The sequence below is a fragment of the Pezoporus wallicus genome, unplaced genomic scaffold (assembly GCF_028554395.1).
Source record: "Pezoporus wallicus isolate ANWC-B61680 ecotype Strahan unplaced genomic scaffold, APGP_CSIRO_Pwel_v1 contig_14543, whole genome shotgun sequence".
NCBI lineage: Eukaryota > Metazoa > Chordata > Aves > Psittaciformes > Psittacidae > Pezoporus > Pezoporus wallicus.
Window position 1 is genome coordinate 195001 of NW_026636733.1, and position 19155 is coordinate 214155.

At 59.7% G+C, this 19155-nt stretch overlaps 1 protein-coding gene across 2 annotated transcripts in view; it reads left to right on the forward strand.

Moving 5' to 3' along the window:
* CROCC (ciliary rootlet coiled-coil, rootletin) overlaps positions 1–19155 on the forward strand; it is a 30545-nt gene that overhangs the window by 8357 nt on the left and 3033 nt on the right. For both annotated transcript variants that reach the window (XM_057401321.1, XM_057401320.1), the window contains exons 14-33: positions 275–436; positions 1160–1304; positions 2699–3064; positions 4597–4790; positions 5919–6046; positions 6814–6965; positions 8282–8383; positions 8473–8607; positions 9198–9329; positions 9403–9641; positions 11243–11402; positions 11493–11660; positions 12456–12792; positions 13945–14072; positions 14157–14277; positions 15213–15373; positions 15439–15636; positions 16496–16681; positions 16768–16917; positions 17445–17627. In XM_057401321.1, coding sequence (XP_057257304.1) covers positions 275–436; positions 1160–1304; positions 2699–3064; positions 4597–4790; positions 5919–6046; positions 6814–6965; positions 8282–8383; positions 8473–8607; positions 9198–9329; positions 9403–9641; positions 11243–11402; positions 11493–11660; positions 12456–12792; positions 13945–14072; positions 14157–14277; positions 15213–15373; positions 15439–15636; positions 16496–16681; positions 16768–16917; positions 17445–17627 — 3547 coding nt within the window. The remainder of the gene's footprint in view (positions 1–274; positions 437–1159; positions 1305–2698; positions 3065–4596; positions 4791–5918; positions 6047–6813; positions 6966–8281; positions 8384–8472; positions 8608–9197; positions 9330–9402; positions 9642–11242; positions 11403–11492; positions 11661–12455; positions 12793–13944; positions 14073–14156; positions 14278–15212; positions 15374–15438; positions 15637–16495; positions 16682–16767; positions 16918–17444; positions 17628–19155) is intronic.

A 19155-nucleotide genomic window follows, 5' to 3' on the forward strand; every position in this document is an offset into this window, starting at 1 on the left:
GTCCATCCATCCATCCATCCATCCACCCACCCACCCATCCATCCATCCACTCATTCATTCATTCATTCATTCATCCATCCATCCATCCATCCATCCATCCACCCACCCACCCACTCATCCATCCATGCACCCATCCCTACACATTTATCTCTCACATCTCTCCGTCTGTCCCCGTTCACTCCTGCCCCTCCCTCCATCCTGGCACAGCGAGCATCGCCCCATCCACCCCTGCCATGTCCATCCATCCATCCCCCCATGTCCATGTGTCCGGCAGGGATCGGCAGCGTGCGGAGGAGGCTCTGGCAGGGGAGCAGCAGCGCGCAGAGGCCCTGCAGCAGGAGCGGGCGCAGCTGCAGCGCCGCAGCGAGGGGCTGGAGGATGCTCGGGACGAGGCCGCCCGCGCTGCTGAGGCTGCCCGGGGGCAGCTGGAACGCAGGTACAGGGACATGGGACACACACAGGGGGTGCTGCAGCCTGTGCCTCACCTGGGGCTGCACCCTCAGCAAGTGGGTGCTGCAGAACTGCAGTGGGTGTTGCAGCCTCATCCTCCACCCAAGGGTGCGTGCTGCCTCCCCTGCAATGGGTGTTGCAATACCCCTGTGCAGATGGGTGCTGCAGTGGTGGGTGCTGCAACCCCTGTCCTGTGAGGATGCTGCGATAGTGGGTGCTGCAACCACTGTCCTGAGTGGGTGCTGTATAATAGCGGGTGCTGCAACGCCTCTCCTGGGTGGGTGCTGCAATAGTGTGTGCTGTAACCCCTGTCCTGGGTGCATGCTGCGGTAGTGGGTACTGCACCCCCTGTCCTGGGTGGGTGCTGCAATAGTGTGTGCTGTACCCTTTATCCTGGGTTGGTGCTGTATTAGAGTGGGTGCTGCAATAGTGGGTGCTGTAACCCCTGTCCTGAGTGGGTGCTGTATAACAGTGGGTGCTGTAACCCCTGTCCTGGGTGGGTGCTGCAATAGTGGGTGCTGTAACCCCTGTCCTGGGTGGGTGCTGCAGTAGTGGGTGCTGTAACCCCTATCCTGGGTGGGTGCTGTATAACAGTGGGTGCTGCAACCCCTGTCCTGAGTGGGTGCTGCAGCGGTGGGTGCTGCAGTGGCGGGTGCTGCAGTGATGGATGCTGCATGCCCCGTGTGTGCTGCCCCCTGCCTTGCCGCAGCCAGCAGCAGCTGGAGGAGCTGGATGTGCAGCGTGCAGCAGTGCAGCAGGAGCTGCTGGAGGCACGGGAGGCGCTGAGCCAGGCGGCGCTGGAGGCTGAGGTGGCACGGGGCGAGCGGGAGGCGCTGGCCGAGGCGCTGAGCAAGGTGGGTCCCTGACACCCCCGTGACCTGCTGCAGTGGGTGCCCCCCACGCAGTCTGCAGCTGCCATGCAGTGGGTGCATCCCCAAGCAGCGGGGGCAACCCCCCCGTGCATCAGGCTCATTCCTCTCATACCTTTGCCATGCAGCAGGTGCAACCCTGTGCAGTGAGTGCAACCTACATGCAACAGGCTTATTCCCCCAGTGAAATGGGTGCAACCCCTAAGCACCAGGCTCAGGCCATGCAGTGGTGCAACCCCCAAACAACAGGCTCAGCCCTGCAGCAGGTTCCTCCTCATGTCCCGGGTGCCTGCACACAGCCCATCAGCTCCAGTCACAGTGCTGGGCACAGAGATGGTGCAAAGCCCATCAGCTCCATGCACAGGGGTGGTGCAGAACCCATCAGCTCCATTCTCAGTGCTGGGCACAGGGATGCTGCCCTCAGCTCCATTCTCTGCTGGGCACAGGGATGCTGCCATCAGCGCTGGGCATGGGGATGCTGCCCTCAGCTCCATTCTCAGTGCTGGGCACAGGGATGCTGCCATCAGCTCCATTCTCAGCACTGGACACAGGGATGCTGCCCTCAGCTCCATTCTCAGTGCTGGGCACAGGGATGCTGCCATCAGCTCCATTCTCAGCGCTGGGCACGGGGATGGTGCAGAGCCCATCAGCTCCACTCTCAGCGCTGGGCACGGGGATGCTGCCCTCAGCTCCATTCTCTGCTGGGCACAGGGATGCTGCCATCATCTCCATTCTCAGCGCTGGGCACAGGGATGCTGCCATCAGCTCTGTTCACAGTGCTGGGCACAGGGATGCTGCCATCAGCTCCATTCTCAGCGCTGGGCACAGGGATGCTGCCATCAGCTCCATTCTCAGCGCTGGGCACAGGGATGCTGCCATCAGCTCCATTCTCAGCGCTGGGCACAGGGATGCTGCCATCAGCTCCATTCTCAGCGCTGGGCACAGGGATGCTGGCATCATCTCAATTCTCAGCGCTGGGCACAGGGATGCTGCCATCAGCTCCATTCTCTGCTGGGCACAGGGATGCTGCCCTCAGCGCTGGGCACGGGGATGCTGCCCTCAGCGCTGGGCACAGGGATGCTGCCCTCAGCGCTGGGCACAGGGATGCTGCCATCAGCTCCACTCTCAGCACTGGGCACGGGGATGCTGCCATCAGCTCCATTCTCAGCGCTGGGCACAGGGATGCTGCCATCAGCTCTGTTCACAGTGCTGGGCACAGGGATGCTGCCATCAGCTCCATTCTCTGCTGGGCACGGGGATGCTGCCATCAGCGCTGGGCACGGGGATGCTGCCCTCAGCTCCATTCTCTGCTGGGCACAGGGATGCTGCCATCAGCGCTGGGCACGGGGATGCTGCCCTCAGCTGCGGTCTCTCGGCAGGCGCAGGGGAGCTGCGGGTCGCTGTCGGCAGCGCTGCGGGAGGCGCAGGCCGAGGGCTCCCGGCTGCGGGACGCGCTGGCCAAGACGAGCGAGCTGGCGGCGGGGCTGGCGCGGGACAAGGCGGAGCTGAGCCGGGGCCTGGCGCGGCTGGAGGCGGAGCGGGACAGCGGCAGCGTGCGGGAGCTGCGGCGGGAGCTGGCGCTGCTGCGGGAGCGGCTGGAGCGCGGGCAGCGCGCGGGGGCCCTGGAGCGGCTGCGCCTGCAGCGGGCGCGCAGGGCGGCGGAGGAGCAGCGCTGCGGGGGGCTGCGGGACGAGCTGCGGGCGCTGCGCGACCAGCACCTGCGGCTGCGCCGGCACCTCGGGCAGGTGCGGGGGGGACTGCGAGGGATGCTGCGGGTAACTGGGAGGGATGGGGAGAGCGCAGGGGGCAACTGGGATGGTGAATGTGGTAACTGGGAGGGATGGGGAGAGCGCTGGGGTAACTGGAATTATTCACAGGGCAACTGGGAGGGATGGGGAGGATGCCAGGGATAAGTGGGATGGTGAATGTTGTAACCAGGAGGCATGGGGAGAGTGCAGGGCAACTGGAATTGTTCACAGGGCAACTGGGAGGGATGTGCAGGGGGCCATTGGGATGGTGAATGTTGTAACTGGGAGGGATGGGGAGAGCGCTGGGGTAACTGGAATTGTTCACAGGACAACTGGGAGGGATGAGGAGGATGCCAGGGATAAGTGGAATGGTGAATGTTGTAACTGGGAGGGATGGGGAGAGTGCAGGAGTAAGTGGAATCATTCACAGGGCAGCTGGTAGGGATGTGCAGGGGGCCACTGGGATGGTGAATGTGGTAACTGGGAGGGATGGGGAGAGTGCAGGGGTAACTGGATTTGTTCACAGGGCAACTGGGAGGGATGTGCAGGGGGCAACTGGGATGGTGAATGTGGTAACTGGGAGGGATGGGGAGAATGCAGGGATAACTGAAATTGTTCACAGGGCAACTGGGAGGGATGTGGAAGGTGCAGGAAGCAAGTGGGGTGGTGAACGCGGTGACCGGGAGGGATGGGGAGAGTGCTGGGGTAACTGGAATTGTTCACAGGGCAACTGGGAGGGATGGGGAGAGCGCTGGGGTAACTGGAATTGTTCACAGAGCGCAGGGGGCAACTGGGATGGTGAATGTGGTAACTGGGAGGGATGGGGAGAGTGCAGGGGTAACTGGAATTGTTCACAGGGCAACTGGGAGGGATGGGGAGAGCGCTGGGGTAACTGGAATTGTTCACAGGGCAACTGGGAGGGATGTGCAGGGGGCAACTGGGATGGTGAATGTGGTAACTGGGAGGGATGGGGAGAGTGCAGGGGTAACTGGAATTGTTCACAGGGCAGCTGGGATGGTGAATGTGGCAACTGGGAGGGATGGGGAGAATGCAGGGATAACTGGAATTGTTCACAGGGCAACTGGGAGGGATGTGCAGGGGGCCACTGGGATGGTGAATGTGGTAACTGGGAGGGATGGGGAGGATGCCAGGGTAACTGGAAGGATGCTTTGGACAACTGGGAGAACTGGAATGGTGCAAGGGATAAATGGGAAGAGTGGGAACCATGCATGGGGCTTTTGGGAGGGGTAGAGAGGGTGCATGAGCAACTGGGATGGTTCATGGGACAACTGGGAGGGATGAGAAGGGTGCAAAAGGCAACTGGGAGAGATTTGGAAGGTGCATGGGGCCAGCAGGATGGTGGGCAAGGCGACTGGGGGGGGTGTGGAAATAGTGCATGGGGCAACTGGGAGGGAAGGAATGGGTGCATGGGGGAACAGGGAGGATGAAGAGGGCAACTGGGAGGGATGCTGAGGGTGCACAGGGTAGCTGTGGACACACGGGGTAGCGGTGCCATCGCTGTGCTGCAGGCGGTGCAGGAGCAGAGCGCGGCGGGCGAGGCGCTGGCCCAGGCACGGGCAGAGCAGGAGCGGCTGCGGGGGGATCTGCTGCGGCTGAGCCGGGCCCGCGAGGGGCTGGCCAAGGAGGGAGCCAGCCTGGCCGTGCAGCTCGCTGCTGCCCAGCGCCACGGGCAGGATCGGGCCCAGGAGGCGGCCGGGCTCAGGTGGGTGCTGGACCGGGGTGAGCGGTGCTCACAGCCATGGAGCTGGGCTCTGAGCACTGGGACTGGTGCTGGTGTGGCTCTGGGCACTGGGACTGGTGCTGGTGTGGCTCTGGGCACTGTGACTGGTGCTGGTGTGGCTCTGGGCAGTGTGACTGGTGCTGGTGTGGCTCTGGGCACTGTGACTGGTGCTGGTGTGGCTCTGAGCACTGTGACTGGTGCTGGTGTGGCTCTGTGACTGGTGCTGGTGTGGCTCTGGGCACTGTGACTGGTGCTGGTGTGGCTCTGAGCACTGGGACTGGTGCTGGTGTGGCTCTGAGCACTGTGACTGGTGCTGGTGTGGCTCTGAGCACTGTGACTGGTGCTGGTGTGGCTCTGGGCACTGTGACTGGTGCTGGTGTGGCTCTGGGCACTGTGACTGGTGCTGGTGTGGCTCTGACCACTGTGACTGGTGCTGTTGTGGCTCTGGGCACTGTGACTGGTGCTGGTGTGGCTCTGGGCACTGTGACTGGTGCTGGTGTGGCTCTGGGCACTGTGACTGGTGCTGGTGTGGCTCTGGGCACTGTGACTGGTGCTGGTGTGGCTCTGAGCACTGTGACTGGTGCTGGTGTGGCTCTGGGCACTGTGACTTGCTGGTGTGGCTGGTGTGGCTCTGGGCACTGTGACTGGTGCTGGTGTGGCTCTGGGCACTGTGACTGGTGCTGGTGTGGCTCTGGGCACTGTGACTGGTGCTGGTGTGGCTCTGGGCACTGTGACTGGTGCTGGTGTGGCTCTGGGCACTGGGACTGGTGCTGGTGTGGCTCTGGGCAGTGTGACTGGTGCTGGTGTGGCTCTGGGCACTGTGACTGGTGCTGGTGTGGCTCTGGGCACTGTGACTGGTGCTGGTGTGGCTCTGAGCACTGTGTGACTGGTGCTGGTGTGGCTCTGGTGTGACTGGTGCTGGTGTGGCTCTGGGCACTGTGACTGGTGCTGGTGTGGCTCTGAGCACTGTGACTGGTGCTGGTGTGGCTCTGAGCACTGTGACTGGTGCTGGTGTGGCTCTGGGCAGTGTGACTGGTGCTGGTGTGGCTCTGGGCACTGTGACTGGTGCTGGTGTGGCTCTGGGCAGTGTGACTGGTGCTGTTCTGGCAGGTCGGAGAAGGAGGGGCTGGAGAGCAGCATCTTCCAGCTGCAGCAGCAGCTCACCCAGCTCGATGCCCGCAACCAGCAGCTGGAGGCTGAGGGACGGAGCCTGCTTCAGGCCAAGGAGGCTTTGGAGGGTGAGAGGTCCCTGTCCCCATCACCCCGGCCATCTCCTTCTGTCCTTTTACCCCTGCTTCATCTTCCACATCCTCATCTCCATCCTCATCTCAATCACTCTCTTCATCCCCATCCTCATCCCTGTCCATCCCATCTTTATCCTCATCTCTAACACTATCCCTGTTCAAACTTCATCTGTATCCTCATCTCCACTTTCACGTCCATCCATCCACCATCTTCATCCCCTTCCACCTCCCATCTTCATCCTCTTCCCCATCCTCATCCCTGATCCTCATATTCATCCCTGGTCCCCATATTCATCCCCATCTCCATCCTTATCTCAGTCCCCATCCTTATCCCGGTCCATCCCTATCTTCATCCTCATCTCCAACACTATCCCCATCTTAATCCCAGTCTTCATCGTCATCTCCAGTGCCATCCCCATTCATTCCCCATCATCATCTTCATCCTCATTCCCATTCATTCTCCATCATCATCCTCATCCCTGTTCTTCGTATGTTTATCCTCATCTCCAACACCATCCATCTGTACTCCATCTGTATTCTTATCCCCACTTTCATCTCCATCCATCCACCATCTTTATTGCTGTCCATCCCCCGTCTTCACTCTTGTCCATCCCCATCCTCATCCTCTTCCATCCTCATCCACCTGCAGCAGGGCCATGACAAGCTCTTCTCCACCACCATTTGTCCCCCTGTGACCCTGCTCCTGTCCCCCCACACCCCGGGGTGTCCCCACTGACACCCCACTGATGGGTGCCCTGCAGCGGAGCTGGGCGCCGCACGGCTGGACCGGGAGCGGGAGCTGCAGAGCCGGCGTGAGGCCGTGGCCGCAGCTGAGACCGCGGCGGTGACCGTGGCCCTGCAGCGCGCCCGCGATGGGCACCGCACCGAGCTCGACCGCCTGCAGCATGAGAAGGTGAGCGCAGTGGGGTTGGGACAGGGGTGTAGAGTTTGGGGGGATGGGGAATTTTTGGGGTACTGCGCTTATTCTTGAGACATAATGCTGATGTTGGTGGTGCGATGCTGATTTTTGGGGTGCAGTGATTATTCTTGGGGTGCAAAGTTGCTGATTTTAGGGGGTTGCTGGTGACTTTGGGGTTCACTGATTTTTGGAGTTTCACTGCTTTGGGAGGTTCACTGTTGGTGTTGGGTTCACTGTTGGGGTTGGGTTCACTGCTGGGGTTGAGCTCACTGTTGGTGTTGGGTTCACTGTTGGTGTTGGGTTCACTGTTGCTTTGGGTTCACGGTTGGGTTCACTGTTGGGGTTGGGCTCACTTTTGGGGTTGGGTTCACTGTTGGTTTGGGCTCACTGTTGGGGTTGGGTTCACTGTTGGGGTTGGGCTCACTTTTGGGGTTGGGTTCACTGTTGGTTTGGGCTCACTGTTGGGGTTGGGCTCACTGTTGGTGTTGGCCTCACCGTTGGTTTGGGCTCACTGTTGGTGCTGGGCTCACTGTTGGTTTTGGGCTCACTGTTGGGGTTGGGCTCACTGTTGGGTTGGGCTCACTGTTGGGGTTGGGCTCACTGTTGGGGTTGGGCTCACTGTTGGGTTGGGCTCACTGTTGGGGTTGGGCTCACTGTTGGTTTGGGCTCACTGTTGGGGTTGGGCTCACTGTTGGGGTTGGGCTCACTGTTGGTTTGGGCTCACTGTTGGTTTGGGCTCACTGTTGGTGTTGGGTTCACTGTTGGTGTTGGGTTCAGTTAGTGTTGGGTTCACTGTTGGGGTTGTGCTCACTTTTGGGGTTGGGTTCACTGTTGGTTTGGGCTCACTGTTGGGGTTGGGCTCACTGTTGGGGTTGGGTTCACTGTTGGGTTGGGCTCACTGTTGGGTTGGGCTCACTGTTGGGGTTGGGCTCACTGTTGGGGTTGGGCTCACTGTTGGTTTGGGCTCACTGTTGGGGTTGTGCTCACTGTTGGTTTGGGCTCACTGTTGGTGTTGGGCTCACTGTTGGGGTTGGGCTCACTGTTGGGGTTGGGTTCACTGTTGGTGTTGGGTTCACTGTTGGTGTTGGGCTCACTGTTGGTGTTGGGCTCACTGTTGGTGTTGGGTTCACTGTTGGCGTTGGGTTCACTGTTGGGGTTGGGCTCACTGTTGGGGTTGGGTTCACTGTTGGGGTTGGGTTCACTGTTGGCGTTGGGTTCACTGTTGGTGTTGGGTTCACTGTTGGCGTTGGGTTCACTGTTGGCGTTGGGTTCACTGTTGGTGTTGGGTTCACTGCTCGTGTTGGGTTCAGGAGGAGCTGGAAGCCGAGCGGGTCCGGCTCTCTCGGGATCAGGAGGTGCTGGCAGCTGAGCTGGCGTCGATGCGGCAGCAGCATGAGAACGAGAAGCAGCAGGTGGGTGTCCCCATGTCCCCCCAGCCTGAGCCCCGGTGTCCCCCCGGGCTGATCCGTGTCCCCGCCGGGGCTGATCCTTGTCCTCACAGGCCCTGGCGCTGCAGGAGGAGGAGAGGGCTGCCCTGGCTGAGGCACTGCAGCGGCTTCAGCGGGGCCTGGCCGAGGCCACGGCTGAGCTCGAGCAGCAGCGCCGGGAGGTCTCCAGCCACCAGGAGAAGGAGGAGGTGGGTGTGGAAGGTCCTGGGACCCCCCCGCCATGGTGGCGCAGAGCCCCACATGGCCCCTACTGCAGCCCCCATGTCTGGCTGTCCCCTCTCCGTGCAACCGCCTATGCCTAAGCATCCCCTTCCATTGCAGCACCCATCACTGGATGTCCCCTGTGTCCCCCTACTGCCACTCCCCCATGCCTGGGTGTCTCCCATGGCTCCCCCATTACACCCACCCATATCTGGGTGTCCCATGTATCCCCATCATTGCAGTTCCCCCATGCCCCCCCCCATTACAGCATTGCAAACCCCCATGCCTGGGTATCCCCCATTCCTGGCCATCCCCCTTATTGCAAACCCCACTTCCCAAGGCTCACCCCCTCCATTCCAAGACCCCCCCCCATCTTGCAGCTCCTGCAGTGTCCCCCCATCTTTCAGGCTCTCCATTGCGAGGCCCCCATTTTCCCCTTGCAAGCCTCCTGGGCGATGGGGATGCTCGGGTGCGGTACCCGAGGTTCCCCATCCCCGCACCATCCCCATCACAATTCCCCCGGGATCCCAAACAAGCGGGGCAGGGGTGCTCAGGGTGCTGTGCCCCCCCCATGCAGAGCCTGGCAGCGGAGCTGCGCACCTTGCGGGCGCAGGCAGAGGAGACAGCGGCGACGCACGAGCGGGAGGCGAAAACCCTCCGTGACCAAGTGACAGCAGCCGCCAAGCAGCGGGATGGAGCCCTGCGGGAGGTGAACCCCCCCGACCCCTTCCCACCGCCCCCAATACCCCAGCCCCTAACACCCCGCTCCCGCCCCGGCGCAGGCGGAGGATGCGCGGGCGCAGCTGCGGCTGGTGGCGGAGGCGCGGGCTGCGGGGCGGCGGGAGCTGCTGCAGGCGCAGCGGGAGGCCCGGGAGAGCCGGGAAGGCCGGGAAGCGCAGCGGCGGCAGGCGCAGGAGGCGCGCAGGGCGCTGGGGGACGAGGCGAGGGAGAAGGAGGCGCTGCGGAGGTCCAACGAGGAGCTGCGGGCGGCGCTGCGCCGCGCAGAGGGCGAGCGCATCAGGTGAGGGGCAAGGGGTGCTCGAGGGGGGGAGAGGCAGGAGCTGGGGTGATGCTGAGGGTCGGGGTGATGTGAAGGACAAGGGGCTGCCCAGGTTAGGGTGATGCGCAGGGTCGGGGTCGTGTGCAGGACAAGGGGTACGAAAGTTGGGAGATACAGGAGGTGGGGCAATGCTCGGATTAAGGGCAACGTTTGGGGTAGTACAATGTTTTGGGTGCTGGGGTTGGAGTGATGGTCAGGTTGGGGTGATACTCAGGGTCAGGGTGATGCTTAGGACAAGGGGATACCTAAGTTGGGAGGTACAGGAGGTGGTGCGATGCTCAGGGTCAGGGCAGTGCTTGGGATAGTGCAGTGTTTTGGGTGCTCAGTGTTGGGGTGATGTGCAGGACAAGGGGCTGCTCAAGTTGGGAGATGCAGGAGTTGGGGTGGTGACTGGGGTCGGGGTAATATGCAGGACAAGGAGGTGTTTGGGTGATGCTCAGAGTCTGGGTGATGCTTAGGACAAGGGGATACCGAAGTTTGGAGATACAGGAGGTGGTGCAATGCTCAGGGTCAGGGCAATGCTTGGGGTAGCACCATATTTTGGGTGCTCAGGGTTGGGGTGATGGTTGGGCAAGGGGCTGCTCAAGTTGGGAGATGTAGGAGATGGTGCAATGCTTGGGGTCATGGGATGCATGCAGTGATGCAGTGTTTTGAGTGCTCAGGGTTGGGGTGATGGTTGGGAGAAGGGTGCTCCCAAGCTGGGAGATGCAGGGGGTGATGCAGCACCTTGGAGGGTGGTGCTTGCTGTTGGGATGATGCTCAGGACAAGGGGATGCTCCAGTTAGGAGATACTCGGGGTGATGTGTTGCCTTGGCAAACGATGTCTGTGATTGGGGTAATGCTTGGGACACAGGGGTGCTCAGGTTGGGAAATCTGTGGGTTAGTCCAATCCCTTGGAGGGTGGTGCTCCAGGTCAGGGTGGTGTTTGGGGACAAGGAGATGGAAGTTTGGGCATGGGGAGGGATGCCTAAGGACAGGATTCACTGGAGCAAGATGCTCACTACAGGGGTTGCTCGAGGTGAGCAGTGTTTGGGGTGGGGCAGTGCCTTAGAGGGACTTTTTGGGGGAAAGAGAAACCTGTAGAGGGGCTTTGGAGAAGGGCCTGTAGGGACAGGCCAAGGGGAATGATTTTAACCTGCCAGAGGGGAGACTGAGATGAGCTCTTAGGCAGAAGCTCTTCCCTGTGAGGGTGCTGAGGCGCTGGCACAGGGTGCCCAGAGAAGCTGTGGCTGCCCCATCCCTGGCAGTGCTCAAGGCCAGGTTGGACACAGGGGCTTGGAGCAAGCTGCTCTAGTGGAAGGGGTCCCTGCCCGTGGCAGGGGTTGGAGCTGGAGGAGCTTTGAGGTCCTTTCCAACCCAAACCAGGCTGGGATTCTGTGTTCAGGGTGGCAGCGCTCAGGGTGGAGGCTGCCCTGATGGGGTGGTAGCTGGAGAGGAGCATCCAAACCAGAGGGATGCTGGAGGATGGGGATGGCTTGGAGCGGGATGCTGAGGACAGGGCGGTGCTCGGGGCACTGCAGTGCCCCTGTGGGTGACCCGGCCCTGTCTCCCCTCGCCCGCAGCCTGAAACGTGCCGGTGAGGAGAAGGAGCAGCGCCTGGCGCTGGTGGAGGACGGGCGGGCGGCTGCGGAGCGGGAAGTGAGCGAGCTGCGGGCGGCGCTGCGGGAGCTGGAGCGAGCCCGCCTGGATGCGCGCCGGGAGCTGCAGGAGCTGCGCCGCCAGGTGAGGAGGAGGAGGAGGAGGAGGGTGAGAACCCCCCCCCTTCATCCATTTCGGGTGTCCCCACACCGTGCCCCTGCGCTCCGTGGGCAGGTGAAGGACCTGGACGGTGAGAACAGCCGGAGGAGCAGGGAGCTGGGCGAGCTGCAGGTGCGCATGGCCCTGGAGGAGCAGCGGGAGCAGGAGAGCCGCCGCGAAGCCTTCGGCCTCAGGCAGAAGGTGGCAGAGAGCGAGGCCGGGACGGAGGCTGCCAGGAAGGAGGTGATTGTGTATGGGGGGTGTCCCCAGAACTTTGTTTCTCAGTGCTCTGCGTCCCCATCACCCCACAGCTCCGTGCCCAGCCTATCCAGTGTCCCTGTCTCCTCCCCCCATAACTCAGTGCCTGTTGTCCCCAAGCATCTCCATTACCCCAAAGCTGGCATACTGTGTCCCTCGGTGTCTCCACTGTTCTGTTGTTTGATGCCATGCCCCTGGGTGTCCCCATTATCCCATCGCTCAGTCTCTGATGTCACCATCACCCTTTGCTCTCTGCCCTGTGTCCCCTGAGGTCCCTTGCATCCTCCATTGGTTTGTGTCTTGCAATCCCATTGTCTCCTGACTCTGGGTCTGGTGTCCCTGGGTGTCTCCATCACCCCACCACTCCGTCCTGCATCCCTGGGTTTCTTACACCTCATTGCTCTATCCCTTGGGGCCCCCATCACCCATTACTCCATCCCCTCCATGCCCTCCATCCCCATCACCCATTGCTCTATCCTCTGTATCCCTGGGGTTCCCCCATCACCCCATTGCTCCATCCCTCCATCTCCTCCATCTCTGTTATCCTGTACTCCAACTGCTGCACCCCCATCACCCCATTGCTCCATCCCTGGAGGTCCTTGTCACTCCACTGCTCCATCCCCTGCATCTCAACCTTGCTGCTGTGTCTCCTGCTTCCTTGGTGGTCCCCCATCACCCCATTGCTCCATCCCTGGGGGTTCCCTATCATGCCATTACCCCACCCCTTGCACCCCATCACTCTCCTCTCCCCATCGCCCCATCTCCACCCGTGTTCCGCAGCTCCAGCACCTGCAGCAGCGGCTCTCGGAGGCGGAGGCCGAGTTCCGGCAGCGGGAGAAGGACCTGGCCCGCAGCCTGGAGGAGGCTCGAGGCAACGAGAAGAAGCTCTTGGCCGATGCCCGCAACCTGCAGCTGAAGGTGGAAGCGGCGCAGGGCGAAGCGGCCGAGCTGAGCCTGCGCCTGAGCGCGGCCGAGGGCCGGGCGCAGGGGCTGGAAGCGGAGCTGGCGCGTGGCGAGGAGCTGCGCCGGGCCACCGAGACCCGCCTGGGGGGCATCCAGTCCGCCCTGCGCCGCACCATGGGCATCGGCCGCGCTCGGGCCGGCTCCCCCGGCAAGGGTGAGGGGCTCCGGGGACCCCCGCTGCTTCGTACCTTGCTTATAGGGGAGAGGGGTGCATCCTGCTGCAGTGCATCCTGCTGCAGTGCTCCATCCCCAGCATCCCGGGGGGTTCCCCATGTCCCATTGTTCCAGCTCTGCATCCCCATCACACTGTTGCTCCATCCCCTGCATCCCCATCACACTGTTGCTCCATCCCCTGCATCCCTGTTGCCCTGTTGCTCCATCTTCTTCATCCCTCTCACCCTGTTGCTCCATCCTCTTCATCCCTATCACCCTGTTGCTCCTTCCCCATTGCCCTGTTGCTCCATCTTCTTCATACCTATCACCCTGTTGCTTCTTCCCCATTGCCCTGTTGCTCCATCCTCTTCATCCCTATCACCCTGTTGCTCCTTCCCCATTGCCCTCTTGCTCCGTCCTCTTCATCCCTATCACCCTGTTGCTCCTTCCCCATTGCCCTCTTGCTCCATCCTCTTCATCCCTATCACCCTGTTGCTCTATCCTCTGCATCCCCTTCATGCTGTTGCTCCATCACCTGCATCTCCATCATTCTGTTGCTGTGTTTACTGCATCTCTGGGGTCCTCCATACCTCATTACTTCATTCTTGGGAGTCTCCTATTCTCCACTGCTCCATCCGCTGAATCTCTGGAGGTTCCCCAATCACCCTATAACTCCATCCCCTGCTTCCTTGGGGTTCCCTGTGCTCCATTGCTTCATCCCTGGGGGTTCCCATAACACCTTTCCCATTACACCCCATCTCCTCTATCTCCATCATCAGGTGCTCCATCCCTTTCACGCCATCACACTTGCTGTGTCCCCTCCAATCCTGGGGGTCTCCCATACCCCATTTCTTCATCCTTGGAGTCCCTCATCACCCCATTGCCCCATCCTCTGCATCCCTGGGATCCCCCAGGACCCATTGCTCCATTCCTGGTGTTCCCCTCTCACCCCATTGTTCCATCTCCTACATTCCTGGGGTTTCCTATACCCCATTGCTTCATCCCTTGGAGCAGCGGGGTGATGGGGGACCCATCTCTTACACCCCTGTATCCCATGGGTGCATCCCACTGTGGCACATCCAACTCCGGCTTGCCACCCTCCCTTGGGTGCTGCCCCCGTTGTCCCCATGCTACCCTGTTTGTCCCCATACAGGTGGGGGACTGGAGGGGTCATTGAGCCCCGGCTCATCCGTGGACCCCGATGCAGCATCCGAGCCCGAGGCGGTGCGGGCAGCGCTGCGGGACTTCCTGCGGGAGCTGCAGGATGCGCAGCGGGAGCGGGTACCATCCCCGCTTCCCTTTCCTCCCCTTCCCTTCCCCATCGCACCCAAAAAGCCCCTTTTTCACCCCATTTTCTTGCCGCAGGAGGAGCTGCGGGTGCAGGTGGGCAGCCTGGGCCGGCGGCTGGCGGAGGCAGAGGAGCAGCGGGACAGCACCAGTGCCCGGATGCAGCAGCTCCAGAAGCTGGTGGATGAGAGTGAGGAAGGTGATGGGGGAGATGGGGTTTTGGAGGGGAGGAATCCCCTCTGAATTGTGGGGTTTGGGGTGATCTATTCCATGCTGGAGCCTCACCAATGAGTGGGGAAACTGAGGCACAGGGAGGGTGATGAATGGGTGGGATTTCCTCCATGCACAGCCTCAAAATCCTGGTACAATTGGTCTGTCCCCCCCTGGAAACCCCATGAACCCTGGTAAAACCCCAATGCTGCCCAGTAAACCCTGGTGAAACTGCCCCTGTATCCCCTTTGAACCCCAGTAAAAGTGGTAAAAGCCCCCATGCATCAGTGTAAAACCCACAGAAACTGGTAAACCCCCTCTGCAGCCTCCATAAATCCCAGAACAACCCCCCTGCATCCCTGTAAACCCCAGCAAAGCTGGTAAAACTCCCTGTGCAGACTCCTTAAATCTCAATAAAATGGATAAAATCCTTGTGCGTCCCCCGTAGATCCCAGTACCGACCCTGCATCCCCTTTAAACCCCAGTAAAGTGGTAAAAGCTCCCATGCATCCCTCTAAACCCCACTGAAAGTGGTTGAACCCCCGTGCATCCCCCATAAATCCTTGTAAACCCCCCTGCATCCCTGTAAAGCCCATTAAAGCTGGTAAAACCCTCTTTGCAGACTCTGTAAATTCCCACCAAAATGGGTAAACCCGTGTGCATCCCCCATAAATCACAACAAAATGGGTAAAATCCCCTGTGCATCCTTCATAAATCCAAGAAAATGGGTAAACCCCCTTGTGCATCCCCTATAAACCCCGATAAACCCCTTTGCATCCCTGTGAACCCCAGAAAAATGGGTAAATCCCCCTGTGCATCCCTATAGATCCCTGCATCCCCACTAAAAGTGGTGACACCCCCCCTCCCCGTGCACCTTCCATCGATCCCAATGCAATGGGTAACCCCTGCCCTGCATCCCTGCAGGGCGCCGCAGCGGCGGGGAGCTGAGCAGCGCGCAGGCAGCGCTGCTGCTGCAGGAGGAGACGCTGGCGCGGGGCGAGCGGGAGCGCCGGGCGCTGCAGGACAAGGTGGCTGCGCTGCAGCAGAGCCTGCGCGCTGCCGAGGGCGAGCGCCGCGCCATGCAGGTGAGCATCGCCGTGTGGGCTGCATCCTGCCCTGCATCCCCATCCCTGAGCGCGCCATCCTGCAGGAGAGGGTGAGCGCGGAGCGAGCCGGAGAGCTCAAGGATGCCAAGAGGAGGTTGGAGGTGGCCGAGAGCAGGAGCTCGCGCCTGGAGCTGCAGCAGAAGGTGCTGGAGGGTGAGCTGCAGCGCGCACGCACGGCCCTGGGGGAGCGGCAGGCGGAGGTGCAGGCGATGCAGGATCATGCTGAGCTGCTGCAGAAACAGGTATCCAACAGGGACATAGAGTTGAATAGAATCACAGGTTTGGGTTGGAAGGGACCTTAAAGCTCATCCAGCTCCAACCCCTGCCGCAGGCAGGGACCCCTTCCACTAGAGCAGCTTGCTCCAAGCCCCTGTGTCCAACCTGGCCTTGAACACTGCCAGGGATGGGGCAGCCACAGCTTCTCTGGGCACCCTGTGCCAGCGCCTCAGCACCCTCACAGGGAAGAGCTTCTGCCTAAGAGCTCATCTCAGTCTCCCCTCGGGCAGGTTAAAGCCATTCCCCTTGGCCTGTCCCTACATCGCTTGTCCCAAGCCCCTCTCCAGGTTTCCTGCAGCCCCTTCAGGCACTGGAGCTGCTCTCAGGTCTCCCCTTCAGGAGCCTTCTCTTCTCCAGGCTGCCCCAGCCCAGCTCTCTCAGCCTGGCTCCAGAGCAGAGCTGCTCCAGCCCTCGCAGCATCTCCATGGCCTCCTCTGGCCTCGCTCCAGCAGCTCCATGTACCTCTTGTGCTGCTGCCCCAGAGCTGGATCAGGGCTGCAGGGGGGGTCTCCCCAGAGCACAGCAGAGGGGCAGGATCCCCTCCCTGAGCTGCTGCTCACGCTCTGGGGGTGCAGCCCAGCACAGGGGGGTTCTGGGCTCAAGCACTCACTGAAGCCAGGTCATGGGGAGCTTCTCACTGACCAACACCCCCAGTCCTTCTCAGGGCTGCTCCATCCAATCTCCCCCAGCCTGGAGCTGTGCCTGGAGCTGCTCCGACCCATATGCAGGACCTTACACTTGGCTTCCTCATCAGTTCCTCTCAATCCCCATGGCACAGATGAACGTTAACCGGTGCATTCACTGCTCTCGGTGTTTTGGCTGTAGCTGGCAGACAGCGAGCACCGCGCCGGCACCTTGCAGCAGGCGATGCAGCGCCTGAGCACGGCCCTGACGGACACCGGCTCCAAGGATGCTGCTGCGGCTGCGGCCGATGGCGCCGTGGTCCACGAGCGGCTGCTGCAGCTGCGGAGCGCGCTGGCCGCGGGCGAGCAGGACCGCCGGGCGCTGCAGGTGGGGTGAGCACCCTTGGGTGCGGGTACCCGCGGGGTGCGGGTGCCGGGGAGTTGGGGGGTCACTGCCGTGTCCTTACGCTGCAGGAGGGGCTGGAGGTGGCGCGGCGGGCGCTGGCCGAGGCAAGGGAGGAGAAGGCGGCGCTGCGGGAGCAGCTGCAGGAGCTGCGGCAGGAGCGGGAGGAGCTGCAGCGGGGCAGGGATGAGCTGGAGGCGCAGATCCAGCAGCAACAGGAGGTGAGGGCCGGGGGGGGGGGGCTCCCCTCCATGCTGGGTTCCCCACGTTCGCTGTCCTTTGCCTCCGTGCAGCTCCATTGCCTGCTCCATCCAGCCTGTTTTGACCCCATGCAGCGCCTATTGCCCCACCCCATGCAGCATCCTTTGCATCGCCACCCTTGCATGACCCTATGGACCCCTCTAAAGCCCCAGCACCCTTTTCCCCTATACACCCTTTAACCTCCCCATGCAGCACCCTATTGTCCCATACAGCTCCCTGCATTCTTTAACCCTACCACGCAGCACCCTACACCCCTTTGCCCTCCCATACAGCACCTTTTGTCCCCCCTTGCATCGCCCTGTGGACTCCTCTAGAGCCCTAGAACCCTCTTGAACCCCTCCAGGAAAGGAGGGAAGGGGTGCTGCTCATCCCAGCACCCTATTGCCCCCGTGCAGCATCCCTTCCCCCTCCCCTTGCTTACCCTCTGGAACGCCCCAGAGCCCAGCATCCCTTTCCCCGTGCCCATGGCCATGCTCCCGGCCCGCAGGCGCTGCTGCAGCGGCAGCAGGAGGAGCACGGGGGGCTGCAGGAGCAGCAGGGGGGGCTGCAGCAGCGGGTGAGCAGCCTGCAGCAGGCCCTGGCCCGCTCGCAGCGGGAGCGGCGGGAGGCCGAGCGCCTTGCCCTGCGCCTCGAGAAGGACAAGGGTGCCCTGAAGAAGACCCTGGACAAGGTGAGGGGGCACCTCGGGGGCATCGCACCCATGGGGGTGCCGGGACACGCACCCATGTGCCAGGGCTGGGTGAGCAGCAAAGGCAAACGCGAGCCCCAGCTCGTTATACAGATATGCAATGGGCTTTGTATATATGTTGTGTGCTAGGCACAGGGTCTGTATGCACTTACGTATGTATTATATATATGAAATATGTGAAATATCTGTCTTAATCTACCATATTTTATATATATAATCTGTGGTATTTTATATAATGTGTATTATCGCATGTCTGCTCTATTCCATTCTGTTCCATTCCATGTATTCTCATGTGTATATATATAATCTGCTACAATTTTATTATATACATTATCTGCTATATATTATATAAGTAATGTATTTTTGTATTATTTATAATCTATATTTTATGTGTTATCTGCTCTATTTTATATATATTACCTACTCTCTAGTATATATAATCTCTATTTTATATTGCAATGATATATACATTATTATAGATCTATACAGTATTATACATCTATAATACATTACATTAATATATATGTATATATACTATATATGGATATATAGAGAGTATATATAAAATGTATGTATAATATATATACACATATAAAATATAACATTAAATCTGCAATCTGCTGTATTTTATAGTATATAGAGTCTATGTGGCTTATATCATATATTATCTGCAATATATGATACCAATCACCAACTATATTTTATATTATATACAAACTGGCAGGGGGTTGGAACTAGATGATCTTAAGGTCCTTTCCAACCCTGACTATTCTATGATTCTGTGATTCTATATGTATAATCTCCTATATATTAGTCAATCTGCTATATTTTATATTATATAAAATTTATATGTAATTGCTGTATTTCATATGTACTATATATGTTATTTTCTGTATTTTACGTGTCCTGCATCTCTCATTTACTCTATTCCCATGTCCTGTATCTCTCACTGCTCTATTCCCATGTCCTGTATCCCTCACTGCTCTATTCCCATGTCCTGTATCTCTCACAGCTCCATTCCCATGTCCTGTATCTCTCACTGCTCCATTCCCATGTCCTGTATCTCTCACTGCTCTATTCCCATGTCCTGTATCTCTCACTGCTCCATTCCCATGTCCCAATACCTGTCTCACTGCTCTATTCCCATGTCCTGTATCACTCACTGCTCCATTCCCATGTCCTGTGTCCCTCACTGCTCCATTCCCATGTCCTGTATCCCTCACTGCTCTATTCCCATGTCCTGTATCTCTCACAGCTCCATTCCCATGTCCTGTATCTCTCACTGCTCTATTCCCATGTCCTGTATCTCTCACTGCTCTATTCCCATGTCCCTATACCTGTCTCACTGCTCTATTCCCATGTCCTGTATCACTCACTGCTCCATTCCCATGTCCTGTATCTCTCACTGCTCCATTCCCATGTCCTGTATCCCTCACTGCTCCATTCCCATGTCCTGTATCTCTCACTGCTCCATTCCCATGTCCTGTATCTCTCACTGCTCCATTCCCAT